Source organism: Acinonyx jubatus, chromosome B4 (assembly GCF_027475565.1).
Source record: "Acinonyx jubatus isolate Ajub_Pintada_27869175 chromosome B4, VMU_Ajub_asm_v1.0, whole genome shotgun sequence".
NCBI lineage: Eukaryota > Metazoa > Chordata > Mammalia > Carnivora > Felidae > Acinonyx > Acinonyx jubatus.
In genome coordinates, this window is record NC_069387.1 from 74,261,763 (window position 1) to 74,277,041 (window position 15,279).

Genomic DNA, 15,279 nt, shown 5'->3' on the forward strand with positions numbered 1-15,279 from the left:
CTTGCCACTTCTATAGAGGACGGTTTAGATAGGTATCAGTGTCTAATGTCCTCTTCCTTCCCACTTTCCCATCATCAGCCTTTTGATTTCAATACCACGTGGCTGTAGGTCTGGCTTTTCCCTCTGAATGTATGTTCAGTTCTCTTCAAACAGAGCCTCAGGATAGACTCAAACAATTCTAAAACCCTGAACATCACCCACAATGGCCCAAAGTAACCCCGGAAGAAAAGCGTTTCGGCTCTTAGAACTCTGCAGCCTTGCACTTAACCACTTTTACCCTAAAGAAAGATCGGAAGGGAAAGGAGGTCTGAGATCTAGTAGATGTAATGCATGCAGTGAACACTGGAGGGCTCTCCACTCACAGAATGGAACTTAAACTAACAGACCAAAGGTGTAGACTTTAAGAGCAGCAGCTACTAGTGTTTACTGAGAATATTCAATAGAGTGCCCAACTCTGTGCTGGTCACTTAACTTATATTACTCATTTTACTTATTTCTCATAACAGTATGAGGCGGGTATTACCATCATTTTACTGATTAATTATGCCTTCAATGGCAACACAGTTAAAAGAATGAAGCCAGCATTCAACTCCAGGTTCATTTAACTTCAGAATCCATGGTCTTCCCCTAATTTCTAGGCTACTGCTCTTCTTTAAAGATGAGTAAATTGAGACCCAGAAAGATGATGAAGTTTGTTCAAGTTCATAGTGCCAGAGTTCCCCTAGTGTTTGTGCACAACTTTCTCATGACACATGTAAGACATTGCACTTAGGGGTGCCTGGGTGGCTCAGTTGGTTAAGTGTCTGGAGTCTTCATTTCGTCACAGGTCGTGATCTCACATTTCATAAGATCAAGCCCCACGTTGGACTCTGTATTGACAGCGCAGAACCTGCTTGGGATTCTCTCTCTCCCTCTCTCTCTCTCTCTCAAAATAAATAAATAAACATTTAAAAAAAAAGACATTTGCTTAAAGGATGCTCATATGCTTTGTCCTGCCTTGCTAGTTCTTTCACAAACATGTATCTTTGGAGATAGAGACAGAGGGACTACGTTGTAGTAAGGACCACAGGTAGAGTCTCCTATTTAGGTACAACATGGCTAGCAATAAGGAGCCCATGGGATTATAGTTGACATTGAGACCCAGTTTGAATACTGACTCCATTACGTACTAGCCGTATGGTCTTGTGCAAGTTATATAACACTCTGACTTTTCTATTTCCTCATTTACAAAATAGGGATCATGATATTTCTTGCCTCAAAGGATAGGATAGCAGTTTAAAAAAAAAAAAGTGCATGTTCTGGAGTCTGGCTACCTGGATTTGTTTCCAGATTCTATCGCTTTCTAGCTGTGTGACCTTGGGCACGTTAACTAACTTCTCTGAACTCAGTTTCCTTGTCTGTAAAATGAGGTAGATAATATCCCATAGGGTTGTCACAGGAATAAGTAACATAGAACTCATAAGTGGGCGGCTGGGTGGCTAAGTCGGTTAAGCGACTGACTTTGGCTCAGAGCTTGGAGCCTGCTTCGGTTTCTGTGTCTCCCACTCTCTGCCCCTCCCCGCCCTCAAAAATAAACATTAAAAAAAATTAAAAAAATAAAAAAAATAAAAAAAAAAAGAAAGAGCTCATACGTGCCCCTGACCCATAGTAAACATTTAACAAATGTTAGCTATTATCATTTATGAGGTTAAACGTGATAATGCAGGTAAGCTCTCAGCACAGTCCTGAGTACATAGTAAGTGCTCAATACATAGTTACTTTTTATTTCCAGCACACTATGAAACTTGGAAAAACGTGTCTGAGAGGGATGTTAAGGCTCCTGAGCTGTCATCGACAGGCAAATGGAACCGGGAGGTGAAGAAAGCAGAAGACGTTACCTCTCCTTGAACTAGGAGACCACAACCCCAGGAACCTCCCCTCAACCTGGGCTTCAGTCTGTCCCACCTTCTGCAGGGGTTGGAATTTCAGCAGCTTGGATCCTCTACTGATGATTTCACCGAACCTTGTCTTTGTTCTCTAGCCTTTCTAGGGCAATGGTTCTCAACCAGGAGTGATTTTGCCTCAAGGGCCACTTAGCAATATCTGGAGACACTTTTGGTTGTGAAAACTAAGTGGGGGAGGGTGGGGCGGGAGGTGGGGGAGGGCAAGGTCCTACTGCCTTCTAGCAGGTGGAGGCCAGGGATGCTGCTAAACATCCTTTGATGCATGAGACAGGCCCCAGCATCAAAGTATTATCTAGTCTAAAATGTCATTAGTTCCAGGGTGCCTGGGTGGCTGTCAGTTGAGCATCTGACTTCAGCTCAGGTCGTGATCTCACGATTCGGGGGTTTGAGCCCTGCATCAGGCCCCGTGCTGACAGCTCAGAGCCTGGAGCCTGTTTTAATTCTGTCTCTCTCTCTCTCTCTCTCTCTCTCTCCCCCCCCTCCCCCACTCATGTCCTGTCTCCCAAAAATGAATAAATGTTAAAAAAAATTTTAAATGTCATTAGTTCTAGGGTGCCTGGGTGGCTCAGTCAGTTAAACGTCTGACTCTTGGTTTCAGCTCAGGTCATGAACTCACGGTTTGTGGGTTCGAGCCCTGCATCGGGCTCTGCACTAATGGCATGGAGGTTGGAATTCTCTCTCCCTCTCTCTGCACTTCCCTGCTCTCTCTCTCTCTCTCTCTCTCAAAATAAACATTAAAAAAAAAAAGTGTCATTAGTTCCAAGGTGGAGAAACCCTGCCCTAGGGCTAAGGAGATCTTCATAAGCTTATTGGACTTGGGTAAGGTTTGGGTCAGGTAGTGCTTTGGGGGGAAGGGAGATCCTTGTTGGAAATGCCAGGGAACAGCAGAGCCAGTCACTCTGCAACCCACAGAAAGGGCCGCAGGATAGCTCCTTCCTCGGTATCAAAGACCAAACAAAGGGGAACAGAGAAAGAAACAAAGAAAACGGAGCCAGCTTCTTTATATGTGTTATATTTTTCATTAATAAATAGGTTTTCTTCTTTAAACACAGAACATATAACAGATTGAAACACTCCCCCCTCCCCCCAATTCCAAAGACAAGAGTCTATAAAACAAATGCCAGCTGTACTGCCCTAAGGGCAGAAAAAGTCTGGTGACCCCCACCCAGCCCTGCCCCCTGCAGCACCACCACCCCCACACTGCAAGAGAAGGGGGTCTGGGGCTTCTCCCTTGGACCCTGGGGACTTAGGTGAGAAGCATATGAATGTATGATGTCACCTCTCCATGAGGCATGGGCTATGCAAAGATGAGGTTTCCTTCTCATTGGCTCTGACCAGCTCCTGCCCTTCTCATTTCAGTTATGAAGCACCTGGGCTCAGCTCCCAAGGGAGCTGCCTCTTGGCTTCCCCGCTCCACTCCTCTGCGGCCTCCTCAGAGGGGACGGGAAGGGCTCGGGGACCCCTCCCATCCCCTGGCCCACATGGAAGCGCTGTGGAAGAGGCATGATGCTGAAGGTGAGGCTCCTATAGGCCCCCAAGCTCATGAGGCCAGCATGCCCCCCACACCCCCACACCTTTCCTTCCTCTGGAGCGGGGGACACTGGGGCAGCCGCCCCCACCACAACCTTGTGCCTGGCTTGGGGTGTGATGGTTCTTTCTCAGTGTCAGGTCCTCAAGCCGGGCCTGGCTCTTTCCTCGTCCCATTCCTGTCTCCTTCCAAGCCCTCACCGTGGCTGTCTGAAAAACTCGTGTCCAGTGTCCTAAATTGTCCCGTCCTCCCTCTCCCCGTGCCTCTGCAACCCAAGGGAGGAAGTGGGAGGTTGCCTCCCCTCTCCAACCCCCACTTCACATAATGGAACAGCTTTTGGCCTTTTCCTTCTTGAAGGTAGAAGAGATGAGTTCGGAACGACTGGGGAGGTGAAGCAGTCGCTTGGAGAGGCTTCGGACAGGGCTCTTGGGGGGCACTGGGCTGGGCTTGTTCAGACACACCATGGACGCTGTCCGGAAGATGCTGTGGATACTCTTTTCTGAGGTAAAAGCCGAGCCTTCCAGGTAGATTTCTGCACCCAGCTGCTTGGCTATTGCACAGCCCTACAGAAGGGGTGAGGTCATGAATGCAATCGTCCAAAATGGCTCTGAAACCCTGCCTTCTGTGCTTAGTGGTACTCCCCAGGGCTACTCTGGATGGGACCCAACAGCCAGTCTCCCATCACCACCCTCTGCTGATTATTTTCCACAGGTACCTGTAACACTTTTAAAACCATATGGATACCGGACCAAGTAAATCTTGCCGTAGCGCCTAGGCACTGATATATTTTTTTAAATATACATATATTTTTTAACGTTTTATTTATTTTTGAGACAGGGAGAGACAGAGCATGAACAGGGGAGGGTCAGAGAGAGGGAGACACAGAACCTGAAACAGGCTCCAGGCTCTGAGCTGTCAGCACAGAGCCCGACGCGGGGCTCGAACTCACGGACCGCGAGATCATGACCTGAGCCGAAGTCGGCCGCTTAACCGACTGAGCCACCCAGGCGCCCCGGCATTGATATTTTTAAGAGCTCCCCAGATGATTCTAATGTGAACCACTGGTTTGAAAGAAATGGTCCTGTGCTCCCATGTGCAAAAGAAATTATCCAGGGGCGACTGGGCGGCTCAGTCAGTTAAGTCTCCGACTCTTGATCTTTGCTCAGGTCATGATTTCATGGCTCATGAGATCAAGCCCTGTTTCGGGCTCTGTGCAGAGCCTGCTTGCGATTCTCTCTCTCTCTCTCTCTCTCTCTCTCTCTCTCCCTCTGTCCCTACCCTCCTCTCTCTCTCTCAAAATAAATAAAATAAACTTAGAAAAGAAGATATCCAGGAATATCATTAAAAACGCAATTTCTTCTTTTTTAAGATTTTTTTTTTTAAGTAATCTCTACACCCAACATGAGGCTTGAACCCACAACCTTGAGATCAAGAGTCGCGTGCTGGGGTGCCTGGGTGGCTCAGTCGGTTAAGCGGCCAACTTCAGCTCAGGTCATGATCTCGCAGTTTGTGAGTTCGAGCCCCGTGTCAGGCTCTGTGCTGACAGCTCGGAGCCTGGCGCCTGCTTCGGATTCTGTGTCTCCTTTTTCCTCTGCCCCTCCCCCACTTGTGCTCTGTCTCCCTCTATCAAAAATAAATAAAATACAAAAAAAAAAAAATTAAAAAAAAAAAAAGAGTCGAATGCTCCACTGACCGAGCCAGGCAGGTGCTCCCAAAACACAGTTTCTGTATCTTTCTCCCAGAGTGACTGTATAGGTATGGAGTCAGGAATTCTAACAGGCACCTCTAGTGATTCTAATGTAGATGGTCAACAAAAAAAAAATCTGAGAAATACTAGCACACACAGGAATGACTCATCTGCCAACCTATAGCATAAACCGGGGTAAGTAGTTACCTGCCACCTCTATTTAGGTGACTGATTTGCTGATTACAGATGGCCCCCCAGGATAGCAATCTCCCTTGCCGTAGGGAGAGTTTGAGCAAGGGCCGTATTTCAAGTCCTTCGCCTATAGCTTTCTCCACCCCACCTTTAACACATGCGTGTGTGCACACATGCACGCACATGCGTGCGCATAGACACACACACACACACACACCTGCTCGTAGGAGATAGGTGCCTGTTTCTGGTGGGACAGCTCCATCAGTGTGCTCAGGTCTGTTCGCAGGTCTGTCTTGCAGCCAATAAGCAAAACGCGGGTGCTAGGACAATAGTCCAGGATTTCTGTCCTCCACTGAAGAGCCATGTAAGAAGGGAAGGGGGAAGGAGGAAGGAAGAGTCAGTGGCTAACCTGCAGAAACCCAGTTGGCAACATCACACACACCATCCAGCTTATCGGCAGCCCAGCCCTCCCTGAGTCACAGCATCACCAATGTACTAATTACATCATCTTCCTGTGAGGCCTTTGGGGCCACAGGAGTGCTGACCCGAGAGCCTGTCCCCTCATTCAACAGCCCGGTTCACAGGGGCAGAATCTCCTCCCACTTTCTGCCAAGCATCTGGGGCCTGGATCTGGCCCCTCAACCCAGTCAAAGAGCTTCACGAGACCAGAAAGCCGGGAGGGATCAGGAGGAAACCAACCAGTCTCTTCCCAAGGAAAGGAAATAATCCCAAAGTATCCTGGGAAGTAGTCCCACAGGGTATTCTGAGACGCTTCGGTATGGGTAGACTCTGCCACCCAAACCAGGTGTTTCCTACCAGCATTTCTGCTCACACCTGCCTGCCTTGCCCAGTCCCACTGGGCCTGGGATCAAGATCTACAGACACTGCCTCCAAAAGACCCCACCTCCAACCCTCAAACCCTATCACTGAAAGGTTCTGACTCTCAGTCCTTCACCTCCTGAGTCTTTAATACCACCCTCCCTTGCTGGGCCCTTGGCAGAGCAGTATAGGATATGGCAAAGCCAGGAGGCAGAGTGGGAAGAGATCTGGGTTCCAGTCCCAGAGCTGTAGCAAATGGTTATGGTTTCGGGAAAATCCCTTCCTTCCCTGGCCTCAGTTTCTTCCTGCTCCAGAAGAGGGGATTGGACAACGAGGTCCCCAAGATTCTTTCTTGTTCTCAAGCTGAGTTAGAGATTGCACAGTTATCCAGACTTACCTTCTTGAGTGCACTATCCACTGTCTCCGGTCGGCTGATATCAAAGCATAGTAATACTGCATCTGAGTCGCTATAGCAGAGTGGACGGACGTTGTCATAGTAGGGAGATCCTGGTATGGAGGAGAAAGAGCTGATGGTGACATTTCCCCTTCCCTACAGGCCTAGGCCCAGAGAGACCCGGGAATACCATTCTTGGCCCTTAGGTTAGTTGGCCCCACCCATTTCCCAGGGGAACATGCTACAGCCTGGAAGCTTGGGACCTGACCACCTGCCAGAAAGCAGTACAAAAAAAAAATCATTTCCTTAGCCCTGAAAAGGGGAAAGGGGGAAATAAAAGGGAGGAGGGGTGGGTAGAATAGAATTTGGATCTCCTACAGGGCGCTTAATTTAAGGTCTACCATTTTTCTGAATCCCAGAGGAGGATACTCCCACCCCTGCAGAGACCAGGGCTTGTGTAAGGTCTCTTTTTTAGAGTCTGCCTGCTGCCCTACGTCTGCTCCTTGCTTCTGCTCCAGGGTCTCCCCAAAGGGAAAACAAACCTGCCTGTTACATAACTGGCTGCCCTGCTTCTTTGCCATGGGGTCAGAACTCTAGGAGGCTGGCAGGAGAGGAAGAATATCACGAATTCAGTGCCCTACTCCTCCCTGCAAAAAGCTGCAGCCCCTATCCCCCAAGATCTCAGGGAGGCAGTTTCAAAGATAGTAGCACCAAAGGCTAGGGATTTCGAGGCTCGGGTCCTTCACTGGGAGGGCAGCAGGCAATGCAGACCCAGGTGGTCCAGTATGGGAGAATGCTAGAGGCTCAGCCTGCCCCCCTCCACCCTGGGGAAGGAACAGTAGCAGATTTGGAACTCAGACAATCCGTGCTCAGAATAGCAAGCAGCCCCTCTCCCTGCACCACAATCGCCATGGAAACTGGGGGGAATCCAAGCTGGGGTAGGGGGTTGGTCGTTTAAAAAAAAAAAAAGAGTAAAGACGAGTTGCAATAACTGTGGCCCTTCAGCAATCTGCCCCCATCCCCGGTCTGAGGTGGGGTCTTAGCACCGCAGGACTGAGCAAAGGGAGCACTGCAGCAGTGGGGAAGGGGGAGGGGAGGGGAGGAGGCCTCCATTCTGGCTCCAGGCAACCCCCCTCCCCTAAAACCAGCGAGTGAGTAATGGGAACAGGTTCGACCCTGGACCCTGGCCCCTCGGTTGGGAGGGCCCATCCCACACACCCCTACTGCTTCCTCCTTCTTTGTGGGCACCTAATTTGAAAAAAAGGAGTTTGAGGATGACTGATAGTCTGCATCCTTTCTGAAACTGGAGGGTGGGCATGCGACACAGGGAACTGACACCACTTTGCTGACTTTCCATTATCCGGACTGGGATTCAAGAGCTGCATTCCACCGGGGGGGGGGCATTTGGGGGCAGTGGTAGTAAAAAGAGATGAGCCGCAGTGAGATTCTGTGAAGACTGAGAGGTGGACAGGGGACAGCAGACGAAATCCCATATATCACGTAGCCAAGCTGCATTCTAGTCGGATCCAGCCAGCATAGCACAGTCCACGATAACCAGAACCCTGCCTCCCAACCCCTGGTGCTGCAACGGAGGAAAGCATACCAGGTGGAGGAATTTTTGTCTTGCTCTGTTTTGGGGAGGGAGGGAAGCATGAGGCGATCTCATTTTCTGTTTATCCGTCCCCTACCCCCAATCTTTTCAGACCTCAAAACTGGATCATGGGAACAACAGCTCTTTGAGGAGTAGGATGGCATATTTATTATATGTAACAAGAAAGCCCTAGTGGCTTGCACAGTTCCTCTTTAAACTCAGCCTGAATATCCATTTTTAGAGCGTGGATTTTATTTTCTTTCTGTTATTCCTGGCTTTTAGTCCTTAATTAGGACTCTGAGCCCAGTCTATTAAAAAAAGAATTGGGGTAAAGGAGATAATGAGCAGGGATCAGAATCAAAGCAAAGGACAGCCTAGCACCGAGGGGTTAGGGTTGGGAGGCTGGAAAAATATTGTTTTCTATATTCTAGAAAGACCGGGCATCTTCTACCTCAGCCCAGTATGGGAGCGGGGGCGGGGGGGGGGGGACTGTCACAGCCACCCCTCCTCCCTGCCACTATCTACAACCTGACTGTGCCCCATATTAAAGCCATCTCCCCCACCCTCCAAAACATCGATGATGCATCGCTTCATCCCTGAGCCGCAGCAGTATGACAAGTGGAACGGAGCTGCGGCAGGCGGACAGCAGCGACCCAAGATGGAATGCAGGAGAGAAAACTGAGTCAGGAGCAATATTCCCCCAAAGCAGGCTTGTCTCCCGGCCTCAACCACCACTGCCTCCAGCAGCACTGACTCCTGTCTCTCATTTGGCTTTGCTCTGGGGCAGTAAAGGCAGTGGGGGGGGGGGGGGGGGGTCGGTGGGGGGTAGGGGTAGAGAACAGGGAGTGGAAATGGAGAAGCCCTGACAGCCCCCCAGGTGTAGTCAAGGTTCATTCATCTCGCCATCCCGGCCCTCTGAAGGAAGGAGCTAGACCCAGAGAAGTGGCTTCTGGGGCTCATCCACTCTGCACCCCTGGACCAGCCAACCAAGCAATCTTCAGGTCCCCTTCTGTCAGTTTCCTGGCCAGTATCATACATACTCCTTCTCCCCACCAAAGAGGGAAACAATTTCCTAAGAGAGCAGCTGTAGCAGACCAGTGGAGGTGGGAAGGGGGCATTTAGGGTTGGCAGTCTTACCTGAGGTGTCCCAGAGACTGAGCTCCACCCTCTGTTCCTCTGTCTCCAAGCAGGCTGTGTAATTCTCAAACACGGTGGGCACATATGTCTGTGAAAAGAGAGGAACCAGTCACACCCTGGGTGCCCCTACCCTCATAAGCCTCTGATCAGTGCTGGCTACACAAGAAGCCACTCACCCTAGTGAGACACTAAAGTGGCAGGGGATAAGGGGCAGGGAGGGGGGATACCTGGGGCAGGAGGGACCACATGGGACAGGAAGGAGAGGAGCCTAGAGGCACAGGCACTTTGCTCCATGGAAGAAAGAAAGCTGAATGACTTCCAGCCAGGGACAAGCCCCCCATATCCCACATGGTCAGGGAGGCAGACACACAGATTTCTCACAGCTCCAGACTTGTCTGTCTCCCAATTTTAGAGACACAAGCCAATTCGAGCTCTGTATCTTCTCCCACAAGCCCCTCGGACCAGCAGGGCAGCCGAAGCCCGCCTGCGGACATGCTCGCAGAACCTTTGAGGATGGGATGAGGAGACCAGCAGGTATTACGTCAAGGAGAAACCCCAGACTCTGAAATGCCTCCAGTTCCCTCTCCCGAGCGAGCCGAGCCGACTCCAGGTCGAAGGGAGGTAGGAAGGCATCTGATCGGGGCCTGTGGGTGAAGAGGTGAGGAGGGGCCAGCCAGCGCGGCGGCAGAAGTGGAACAGGTCTCAGGGGAAGCTAAGACAGCGCGGTCCTCCGGCCGGGCGCCTGAGGATGGGGCAGGCTGGGGTGGCGTAAGCGGCGGGCGGCTAGCTCCCCCGGGCAGGTGGGAGCCTGGCCGCGGGGAAGACAGGCGGGCAAGGAGAAACGCTGGCCAGCAGGCGGGCAGCTCACCTCGGGATAGCAGTCCTTCGCTAACACCTGTAACATCGCTGTCTTCCCGCACTGCACATCCCCCACCAGAACCAGCTTACATCTGGCCACGACTGGCTGGGGGGGCCGTCTCTCCTTCATGACCGTAGCCTCCGCGGGACTTGGACTCCGATTCAGAGAGGAGAGGGTTGCGCCAGGGGGCCTCTCAGCACAAAAACTCGGCCGGCTTCCTCACCTCCCTCCGAATGGAAACGAGGCCGGCACAGCCACCTTATATCTCCCAGGCTGGGCCAATCGCAAGAGGAGGCGGGCTCTGTCAAGGCCAATCCCTGAGATGGGATCCCCTCCAGCAGCCAATGGTGGGGAAATCTGAGTCAGTGCCCTCTTCTTCCCTTCCCTTTCCCTTAAAGCTGCACCGTTGCTTCCTCTGCAAGGGGATTCCCACGCTGTTTGCATTTGTATTAGGAAGGGGGAGGGGACGTGAAGCAAAATTAATGGTCTTGAGTGTCCATCAATTAGTGTCAAAAGCAAACTGGCCATGAAGGCAGAAAATGAGGTCAGGCTGGCATTGTCCCAAGAGAAAAGCAGGATCTGCCCCAACTATAGACAGGTGGCACCCGGGATAGGGGGTGGAACGGTGGCCCCCCAGATCTCTGACCTCTTTGTTCCCTCTAATCCCCGTCCAAACCACTTCTGGCTTCCTCTCCCAGAGGCTCCTGCTATACTTCTTTATCAGCTCCTGCTGTACCCCTTTCAATGCCCAAGTCTAGAATCACCTTCAAATAAATAGATAGATAGATAGATAGATAGATAGATAGATAGGTCTTCTTGCATCATCTGGAAAAAAACCACACAGTTCCTGACCCAGAGATGGACAGAGAGAAAGGAATGAGGGAGCCTGGCAAGTGGGGATGAGAAAGAGGAGGAGACTAAAGCAAACAAAGTCTCTGTCTGTTGGGCCAGATAACCTCTCACCCCATGCCAGGCAGGAGCTGCTTAAGGGTGTTTGTTCTGCCGCCTGGGTTCAGCTTCCTGGATGAATCAGGCACAGGTCCAGTTCTAGGTTGACACTTACTAATGCCGACATGCTGTGTGTCACCTGGTTAAAGTTCAGACTGGAAGACTGGGCCTGGGACTTTGGATCAGCAGGCTGGAGGGCAACCCAAGGTTGTGATGAGCTAATGACTGCCTCTGGGCCCTGCCCCTCGCTAGACAGGACCATGGGGTATGCACAGCTCAAACTGCCCACTGATCATTCAGGAACCAAGATGGCCTAAAGAAGGCCTTCTGGGGATCAGGGTTTGGAGCAAAGCTGATCTTGGGCAAAATGAGAGCACCCCAGAGTTTATCTTTAGGTCTCTTACCCTTGTCAAGCTCAGCACCTCTGGAGCATGCCTGGATCTTGTTCTGTCTGCGTTTTACCTTCATTGGTGCCCGACCCAGGATTATTTTCCCTGTTCTAAAGGATGTTTAAAAACACTTCCCAGACCCAAAGGGACAGATTTCTAAGAGTGAAATCCCCAGTGCTCACTATAGACAGGGGATGGATGGTATTTTGAGAAGGCAGCCTACCCAGTGTGCCCCTCATCAAATCCTGTGCCATCCAGGCCCAAATTATTTGTCTGAGGGCTCTGGGGCTAAGGCCTGCACTGTCCTCTACCCATCTCCTAGGGCTCCCCCTTCCAGGGGCCAAGGATCACCTAAAGGAATCTCCAGAGTAGTAAGAGTTACCTAGGTGCCACCATAGCCTCCTCTCCCAGTCACTCTGGAATTTTTTCCCTGAGACCTCATGCTCAGCCCTCAGGTAATCCGTCTGTAGAGTGTGTCCTCTTCTCGCCCTTTTCGGCCACCTGACAGCTTCTCTGAACTGCTCATAAGTATGATTTGGGAGAGTTCCAGGAACAGCTGTAAGATCCCAGACTGCCTCAACCTGGAGTCCTTTCCCTCAACCTGACCTTTTCCTCCTCTTCCCACCATCAGGCTCATCTGGACTCAGCTCTGGAGGCCTCCGTGGGGTTCCTATACATCCTCTTAACCCTTAACTTGGTTCCCTCCAATGGTAGTCCCAAAGGCTTTAGCCCTCTCTCTCCATGTTCTCTACCAGCCTCCCCGCTATATACCCTCTCCACCAGCCACTCCAAAGAGCCATTCAGTGTAAGTAAAAACTGTTCCTGCCATGCAAACAGCTTTCTCTGGCTTCTAACAAGATTGCTATTCTCGAGCTCCTCTGCAAGAGAAACTCCGGGAGCTGGCGCTAACACTGATTCTTCCCTGGGTGACTGACTGTATGTCAGGGTAGGGCAGCAGAAAGCCTGAGCTGTGAGACCAAGCAGCCGCCATTGTGGTGGATTCTCAAGATGTGTATGAAGATATTTTGTGGGTCACTTGGTTATGAGCTGTGGTGGGAAAAGTGACGTGTGTGTGTGTGTGTGTGTGTGTTAGGTCAGAAGGCAGCGTGGCAACATGAACAGAGGATGGAGCCAAAGTTCAGCAGGTCTGGGTTTTGGACCCTGCTCTGCCCTTAACAAGCTGTTAGGACATTTGCGTAAGTCACTTCCTCTCTGGGCCCCTGTTTCTTTAAATGTAATGTGAGTGATTTGGACTGGAGAAAGGGTCTTTAGTCTCCTTCCTTCCTTCCTTCCTTCCTTCCTTCCTTCCTTCCTTCATCTTTCTCTTTCTTCTTTCTTTCTTTCTTTCTTTCTTTCTTTCTTTCTCTCTTTCTTTCTTTCCAGCAGTTAGATTCCTTCCCCTAAGTTTGTTTAAAACTCTTCCGAGTGTCTTCATGTAAAAATCCATAGCCAGAGTAATAAACTTACAAGGTGGTTCTTTCCTATCAAGACCAGAAAATTTTAAAACAAGGCTATACTTGAAAACCTTATCCTAACGTGGAAGAAGCCAGGTGCAAAAGACCGCGTATTGTCTGATTCCATTTGTGTGAAATGTCCAGAATAGATGGACCAAAGAAACAGAAAATAGGTGAGCAGCTGCCTGGGGCTGTCAGGATTGGGGGAATGGGGAGTGACTGCTAATGGATACAAGGTGGTGATGGGGATGATGGGGGGTAATACGAGGAGGAGATTGGGGATTGTGGGCGTTGATATGAGGTGGTGATGGGGGTGATGGGGAGGTGACATGAGGGGTGATGGGGGTGATGGGGATAATATGAGGAGGTGATTGAGGGTGATATGAGGTGGTGACAGGGGGGTGACATGGTGATTGGGGGTGATATGAAGTAGTGATGGGGGTGATGGGGATGATAGGGGGTGATATGAGGTGGTGATGGGGGTGATTGAGGGGGTGATGGGGGGTGATGAGTGATACCAGGTGGTGATGGGAGGTGACGGGAGTTGATACGAGGTGGTGATTGGGGGTGATGAAAAGCTTCTAAATTTGATTGGGTGATAGTTGTACAATTCTGTGAATATACTAAAAACCACTGAATTATACAGTTTAAATTGGTGACTTGTATGGTGTTTGAATTATATCTTGATACATCTGTGACTTTAAAAAATAAGGTTATAATTCCAAATCTTATTTATGTAGTCTCCTTTGACTTTTTTTAAAGCTTTTTTGTGAGTATGGAAATATTCAAACCTGTAAAAAGGGAGAAAGAATAATACAACAAGCCCCTATGCATCTGTCACTAAACTTCAATAATTATCAACATAATCTTATTTATCTATGCCCTCCACCCACTTCTCCCACTACAACTTCTGTACTGGATGATTTCCAAACATATGATATCATGTCATTTAAAAAAAAATTTTTTTACATTTATTTATTTTTGAGAAACAGAGTGAGACAAATCATGAGCGAGGGAGGGGCAGAGAGAGACGGAGACACAGAATCTGAAGCAGGCTCCAGGCCCTGAGCAAGTGGTCAGCACAGAGCCTGATGTGGGGCTCGAACCCACGAAATGTGAGATCATGACGTGAGCCAAAGTCGGACGCTCAACTGACTGAGCCACCCAGGTGCCCCGACATTATAGCATTTAATCCATAGATTTTTTCAGTACTCATCTCTAAAAGGAGTTTGGTTTTTGTTTTTAAAGATTTTGTTTTGGGGGCACCTGGGTGGCTTAGTCCATTAAGCATCTGACTTCAGCTCAGATCATGATCTCACAGTTCATGGGCTCGAGCCCCATGTCGGGCTCTGTGCTGACAGCTTGGAGCCTGAAGCCTGTTTCAGATTCTGTGTCTCCCTCTCTCTCTCTGCCCCTCCCCTGCTCATGCTCACTTTCTCTCTCTCTCTCTCTCTCTCTCTCTCTCTCTCAAAAATAAATAAAATATTTAAAAAATTTTTAAGATTGTATTTAAAGGAATCTCTATACCCAACATGGGGCTTGAATCCACAACCCCAAGATCAAGAGTTGCATGCTTCACTGACAAGCCAGCCAGGTGCCCCAGGAGTTTGTTAACATAACCATAATATCATTATCACAACTAAAAATAACTAAATAGCTCCTTAATATCATCAAATATCCAGTCAGTGTTAATATTTTCCCAACTATGTAATACATTGATTTAATGTAAAGCAAGGTCCACATGTTGGACTTGGTTGATATGGCTCTTAAATGTCTTTCATTTCATAGGTTCTACCTCCCTTTTTTTTCTTGAAGTTTATTTGTTGAAGAAACCAAGTTGTGTATTCTATACTGTCTTCCATATTTTGGATTTTGCTGATTGCATCTCCATGGTGTTGTTTGCATGTAGTAAGCTTCTTTACAAATTAAATCTTATCTGGAATCCCAAACGCAAAAAAAGATGAAAAACCAAACTGCTCTGGTTGAATCAGAATGAGGGACTTGGAGCGGGGCCTGGGTGGCTCAGTAGGTTAAGCATCCGGCTTCGGTTCAGGTCATGATCTCACAGTTTGTGGGTTCAAGGCCCACATCAGGCTCTGTGCTGGCAGCTCAGAGCCTGGAGCCAGCTTCAGATTGTGTTTACCTCTCTGCCTCTCCCCTGCTTGTGCTCTGTCTCTGTCTCTCTCACACAAATAAACATTATAAAAAAAAAAAAAAAAAAGAACAAGGGACTTGGAATGGGGCTCAGTCAAGTACCTCCCCTCCTGGGGTACTTCTAAGGAACAAACTACAGGGGACACAGTTTCAAAACCACTAGCCCATGGGGCGTCTGGGTGGC

General features: G+C 49.5%; 1 protein-coding gene across 1 annotated transcript; it reads right to left on the bottom strand.

Annotated features, from left to right (window-relative positions):
- Positions 1–2,967: 2,967 nt before the first annotated feature.
- Positions 2,968–10,526, bottom strand: RND1 (Rho family GTPase 1). The gene is made up of 5 exons (XM_015065800.3): positions 10,160–10,526; positions 9,292–9,379; positions 6,567–6,676; positions 5,568–5,702; positions 2,968–4,034 (listed from the first exon to the last, which is right to left on the bottom strand). Exons 1-5 carry the CDS (start codon positions 10,277–10,279, stop codon positions 3,789–3,791), a joined length of 699 nt encoding a protein of 232 aa, XP_014921286.1. The 5' UTR covers positions 10,280–10,526; the 3' UTR covers positions 2,968–3,788.
- Positions 10,527–15,279: the final 4,753 nt, after the last annotated feature.